This window comes from Biomphalaria glabrata, chromosome 4 (genome assembly GCF_947242115.1).
Source record: "Biomphalaria glabrata chromosome 4, xgBioGlab47.1, whole genome shotgun sequence".
Classification (NCBI taxonomy): domain Eukaryota; kingdom Metazoa; phylum Mollusca; class Gastropoda; family Planorbidae; genus Biomphalaria; species Biomphalaria glabrata.
The window spans coordinates 23,376,643-23,383,064 of NC_074714.1; the positions used below are offsets into that span (position 1 = coordinate 23,376,643).

The window sequence follows — 6,422 nt, forward strand, 5'->3', positions numbered from 1 at the left end:
ATGCTACAAGTAAAATGAGAAATTTATAAATAAACATAAATTTTATATGAATTTAGTTACATTACAACATTACATTATATAAAGCAATGGCAGATATTTTAAAATGTAAAATTTACATAACTTTGATAATCTTGATTTAGAGATGGTCCGTTGGCCTACAATTAGGTAGAAGCAGGCATTCAAAAGCTCGCATTTAACAGACGTAATTATGGTGCTATTGCTATCATTAACTTTTTGCCCAGAAATCTAAATAAATAGATAAGTCTGAACTGAAGATTCACGTACTGACTTTGTTTTCATTGCTTAGTTAGCCTTTGTCCAGACATAAGAGTACATTGTTTACGGCAATAGGCCATATACTGTTTTGTTTTCAGACGCGGACTCAATCTGTCTGTACTGATCCCCACTTGGTCTCACCAATCTGGAGGACACCGAGCCCTCCCCTATCACCCGCAGGCTAGACTCGGACTTTGGCCTGGCCAACTGTCACACTGAATGAATATGTAAATTAGTAGTAGTTGAACACTATTAATATGCAGATCTAAAAGAAGAAAAATAGAAAGGCGGGATGGGGCTTAGTGTCACGCTTGAGCAGGTTTGTGACGACAATAATTCGTGACTGGCGTCTGTCCTGAGTTAGCTGGAAGTCAGCTACTTGCTGGTGTATTTCTACCATTAGAACAGCAATCTTTTGTGTTCAGATGGTCACTTGTAGTTGGATACCACAAGAGCAAGTCAATCTCTCTGGTTCCACAAGGGGAAGGCTGCTAGGGTAGGAGAAAGAAAGGGGGATAAGGATAAAATGCTAGTAAGATCAAGATATATTTTATTTATGAACACTGTCATCTAGAACCAAAATAGTTGTGTCTTGAAGTGAATAGGGTTAGGGATAGTTAGGGTTAGGGATAGTTAGGGTTAGGGATATTTAGGGTTAGGGATAGTTAGGGTTAGGGATAGTTAGGGTTAGGGATAGTTAGCGTTAGGGATAGACTCATCGTACACATGTATGTCTGCTGTAGTCAACAAGTAGACTCAGCGTACACATGTATGTCTGCTGTAGTCAACAAGTAGACTCATCGTACACATGTATGTCTGCTGTAGTCAACAAGTAGACTCATCGTACACATGTATGTCTGCTGTAGTCAACAAGTAGACACATCGTACACATGTATGTCTGCTGTAGTCAACAAGTAGACACATCGTACACATGTATGTCTGCTGTAGTCAACAAGTAGACTCAGCGTGTCTCTGTCTCACGTAAAGAGTACGTACGATGAAATAGAGTGGAATCCCTTGAATACTCCACATATGTACCCAGAAAGCAATCCTACCTGGTCCCATTCATCCAACTACCACCTCCAACCTCCGTACCTAGACTCTCTAACACCAACTCTCTATCTTCTATCCAACTGAATCAGTAAACTTTTTTTTATTTTCTTTAATGTATATGGTGTATAGAGTACAGCAGTAGAGATACGCGAGTTTCTTTATTAAACCTAATAAATGTTTGTGTTTTTTCCCCAGCACATTAGAATGAAATCTCTAAGCACTTTTACTTGAACAAAAAGTTGTTTATTCTTGTATAATTTAAACACAAATCTGTTCACCTTTTTGTTTATTTCCCAATCTTTCTCTTTTCTTTTTCTTGCGTTTTTCTTTAGACTCCATTCTATTGTCAACACATTTCTTCATATAGTTTTATATTCTTTTTCTCTCCCAGTCTGTTATAAATAGGATCTTAAAAATTGAAATTCACTTTTAGAGTGCAAAAAAATTATCTTAGAACACACACACACACACACACACAAACACATATGTATGTATATACTGTCCGGTGTTGGTCAGTTCGTTTGTTAGTTTTAGTACTTTTTGGATGATCCTTCAGAATTAAAAAAAAACAACAACTTGACATCCTAGAAAAAAACTTCCGCAGGACGGCGCTGGATGGCAGCGGACAGGAGTAGAATCGGCACCATCTAGACCAAAGTTCAATGCACTTACCTCACGACCAGTCATTTCATATGAATATATATATTCTTTGTGTACCTTTACAAAATGTTTAAAACTTGAATGAGATATTTACATTTTGATCCTCTTACCACCTCTGACATTGGACACCGAACTAGCAGTATTAGCAGATGAGTCCAATGATTCATTTCTTTGGTTTCCAGTTAGTCGGTTAGTTTATCAGTCTGTTAGTTTATCAGTTTGTTAGTTTATCTGTCTGTTTGTTTATCTGTCTGTTGGTTTAACAGTCTGTTGGTTTATCCGTCTGTTAAATTTATCAGTCTGTTAGTTATCAATTTCAGACCGTGACCATCTTCTTGTTTTGAAGCAACGTCTGTATTTTATAAGATATTACACCACTACAGCCAATACATACTTTCAACAGTTTCCTGTCTCTTGATAAGCCTGCAGGTGCTAGAATCACTGTCTCTTCCAAGAGTGATAAGCCTGCAGGTGCTAGAATCACTGTCTCTTCCAAGAGTGATAAGCCTGCAGGTGCTAGAATCACTGTCTCTTCCAAGAGTGATAAGCCTGCAGGTGCTAGAATCACTGTCTCTTCCAAGAGTGATAAGCCTGCAGGTGCTAGAATCACTGTCTCTTCCAAGAGTGATAAGCCTGCAGGTGCTAGAATCACTGTCTCTTCCAAGAGTGATAAGCCTGCAGGTGCTAGAATCACTGTCTCTTCCAAGAGTGATAAGCCTGCAGGTGCTAGAATCACTGTCTCTTCCAAGAGTGATAAGCCTGCAGGTGCTAGAATCACTGTCTCTTCCAAGAGTGATAAGCCTGCAGGTGCTAGAATCACTGTCTCTTCCAAGAGTGATAAGCCTGCAGGTGCTAGAATCACTGTCTCTTCCAAGAGTGATAAGCCTGCAGGTGCTAGAATCACTGTCTCTTCCAAGAGTGATAAGCCTGCAGGTGCTAGAATCCCTGTCTCTTCCAAGAGTGATAAGCCTGCAGGTGCTAGAATCCCTGTCTCTTCCAAGAGTGATAAGCCTGCAGGTGCTAGAATCACTGTCTCTTCCAAGAGCGATAAGCCTGCAGGTGCTAGAATCCCTGTCTCTTCCAAGAGCGATAAGCCTGCAGGTGCTAGAATCCCTGTCTTTTCCAAGAGCGATAAGCCTGCAGGTGCTAGAATCCCTGTCTCTTCCAAGAGCGATAAGCCTGCAGGTGCTAGAATCACTGTCTCTTCCAAGAGCGATAAGCCTGCAGGTGCTAGAATCACTGTCTCTTCCAAGAGTGATAAGCCTGCAGGTGCTAGAATCACTGTCTCTTCCAAGAGTGATAAGCCTGCAGGTGCTAGAATCACTGTCTCTTCCAAGAGTGATAAGCCTGCAGGTGCTAGAATCCCTGTCTCTTCCAAGAGTGATAAGCCTGCAGGTGCTAGAATCACTGTCTCTTCCAAGAGTGATAAGCCTGCAGGTGCTAGAATCCCTGTCTCTTCCAAGAGTGATAAGCCTGCAGGTGCTAGAATCACTGTCTCTTCCAAGAGTGATAAGCCTGCAGGTGCTAGAATCACTGTCTCTTCCAAGAGTGATAAGCCTGCAGGTGCTAGAATCACTGTCTCTTCCAAGAGTGATAAGCCTGCAGGTGCTAGAATCACTGTCTCTTCCAAGAGTGATAAGCCTGCAGGTGCTAGAATCACTGTCTCTTCCAAGAGTGATAAGCCTGCAGGTGCTAGAATCCCTGTCTCTTCCAAGAGTGATAAGCCTGCAGGTGCTAGAATCCCTGTCTCTTCCAAGAGTGATAAGCCTGCAGGTGCTAGAATCCCTGTCTCTTCCAAGAGTGATAAGCCTGCAGGTGCTAGAATCCCTGTCTCTTCCAAGAGTGATAAGCCTGCAGGTGCTAGAATCCCTGTCTCTTCCAAGAGTGATAAGCCTGCAGGTGCTAGAATCCCTGTCTCTTCCAAGAGTGATAAGCCTGCAGGTGCTAGAATCCCTGTCTCTTCCAAGAGTGATAAGCCTGCAGGTGCTAGAATCCCTGTCTCTTCCAAGAGTGATAAGCCTGCAGGTGCTAGAATCACTGTCTCTTCCAAGAGTGATAAGCCTGCAGGTGCTAGAATCACTGTCTCTTCCAAGAGTGATAAGCCTGCAGGTGCTAGAATTACTGTCTCTTCCAAGAGTGAAAAGCCTGCAGGTGCTAGAATCACTGTCTCTTCCAAGAGTGATAAGCCTGCAGGTGCTAGAATCCCTGTCTCTTCCAAGAGTGATAAGCCTGCAGGTGCTAGAATCACTGTCTCTTCCAAGAGTGATAAGCCTGCAGGTGCTAGAATCACTGTCTCTTCCAAGAGTGATAAGCCTGCAGGTGCTAGAATCACTGTCTCTTCCAAGAGTGATAAGCCTGCAGGTGCTAGAATCCCTGTCTCTTCCAAGAGTGATAAGCCTGCAGGTGCTAGAATCCCTGTCTCTTCCAAGAGTGATAAGCCTGCAGGTGCTAGAATCCCTGTCTCTTCCAAGAGTGATAAGCCTGCAGGTGCTAGAATCCCTGTCTCTTCCAAGAGTGATAAGCCTGCAGGTGCTAGAATCCCTGTCTCTTCCAAGAGTGATAAGCCTGCAGGTGCTAGAATCCCTGTCTCTTCCAAGAGTGATAAGCCTGCAGGTGCAAGAATCACTGTCTCTTCCAAGAGTGATAAGCCTGCAGGTGCTAGAATCACTGTCTCTTCCAAGAGTGATAAGCCTGCAGGTGCTAGAATCACTGTCTCTTCCAAGAGTGATAAGCCTGCAGGTGCTAGAATCCCTGTCTCTTCCAAGAGTGATAAGCCTGCAGGTGCTAGAATCCCTGTCTCTTCCAAGAGTGATAAGCCTGCAGGTGCTAGAATCCCTGTCTCTTCCAAGAGTGATAAGCCTGCAGGTGCTAGAATCACTGTCTCTTCCAAGAGTGATAAGCCTGCAGGTGCTAGAATCCCTGTCTCTTCCAAGAGTGATAAGCCTGCAGGTGCTATAATCACTGTCTCTTCCAAGAGTGATAAGCCTGCAGGTGCTAGAATCACTGTCTCTTCCAAGAGTGATAAGCCTGCAGGTGCTAGAATCACTGTCTCTTCCAAGAGTGATAAGCCTGCAGGTGCTAGAATCACTGTCTCTTCCAAGAGTGATAAGCCTGCAGGTGCTAGAATCACTGTCTCTTCCAAGAGTGATAAGCCTGCAGGTGCTAGAATCACTGTCTCTTCCAAGAGTGATAAGCCTGCAGGTGCTAGAATCCCTGTCTCTTCCAAGAGTGATAAGCCTGCAGGTGCTAGAATCCCTGTCTCTTCCAAGAGTGATAAGCCTGCAGGTGCTAGAATCCCTGTCTCTTCCAAGAGTGATAAGCCTGCAGGCGCTAGAATCCCTGTCTCTTCCAAGAGTGATAAGCCTGCAGGTGCTAGAATCACTGTCTCTTCCAAGAGTGATAAGCCTGCAGGCGCTAGAATCACTGTCTCTTCCAAGAGTGATAAGCCTGCAGGTGCTAGAATCACTGTCTCTTCCAAGAGTGATAAGCCTGCAGGTGCTAGAATCACTGTCTTTTCCAAGAGTGATAAGCCTGCAGGTGCTAGAATCACTGTCTCTTCCAAGAGTGATAAGCCTGCAGGTGCTAGAATCACTGTCTCTTCCAAGAGTGATAAGCCTGCAGGTGCTAGAATTACTGTCTCTTCCAAGAGTGATAAGCCTGCAGGTGCTAGAATCACTGTCTCTTCCAAGAGTGATAAGCCTGCAGGTGCTAGAATCACTGTCTCTTCCAAGAGTGATAAGCCTGCAGGTGCTAGAATCACTGTCTCTTCCAAGAGTGATAAGCCTGCAGGTGCTAGAATCACTGTCTCTTCCAAGAGTGATAAGCCTGCAGGTGCTAGAATCACTGTCTCTTCCAAGAGTGATAAGCCTGCAGGTGCTAGAATCACTGTCTCTTCCAAGAGTGATAAGCCTGCAGGTGCTAGAATCACTGTCTCTTCCAAGAGTGATAAGCCTGCAGGTGCTAGAATCACTGTCTCTTCCAAGAGTGATAAGCCTGCAGGTGCTAGAATCACTGTCTCTTCCAAGAGTGATAAGCCTGCAGGTGCTAGAATCACTCAAATGGAGCTACAATTTTGATGGTGATGTCAACCAGTGACGCATAGGCACATAACGGGTGAATTTGTGTTTCGGTGGGGGAGGGGGGTGTGTAGGGTGGGTGCGGAAAAGGACGAGGAACTCAGATCAATATCCTGAAGATGATGATGTGTCGCCTGAGGACAACTCACTGTTAATGAGAAGTTTCAATTGGTAAAAGTAGTCTGCAAGATACAGTCATGTTTTCCCGCCAAATTTTCAATGCAATCCAATGTTTACGCACGTCGATAATAAATAAGCATTTAAAAGTTATGTTTTAAAAATAATGTAATAATCATCTAGCCGTTGTCTTCTTTCTGCTACACTAGTGTAGTAAATAGGAACATGATGGAGATTTTA

At 43.7% G+C, this 6,422-nt stretch overlaps 1 protein-coding gene across 1 annotated transcript; it reads left to right on the forward strand.

The window, feature by feature from the left end:
* The first annotated feature begins 2,138 nt into the window (after positions 1 to 2,138).
* LOC129925928 (uncharacterized) lies at positions 2,139 to 6,065 on the forward strand. The gene is made up of 2 exons (XM_056027520.1): positions 2,139 to 2,170; positions 2,393 to 6,065. Exons 1-2 carry the CDS (start codon positions 2,139 to 2,141, stop codon positions 6,063 to 6,065), a joined length of 3,705 nt encoding a protein of 1,234 aa, XP_055883495.1.
* Positions 6,066 to 6,422: the final 357 nt, after the last annotated feature.

Excerpts from the sequence above, each read along its gene's own strand:
- LOC129925928 (XM_056027520.1), top strand. The coding sequence starts at position 2,139 with ATGAGTCCAATGATTCATTTCTTTGGTTTCCA. Across the intron at positions 2,171-2,392 it reads ATTCATTTCTTTGGTTTCCA|TTTCCTGTCTCTTGATAAGC; the intron begins GTTAGTCGGTTA and ends TACTTTCAACAG.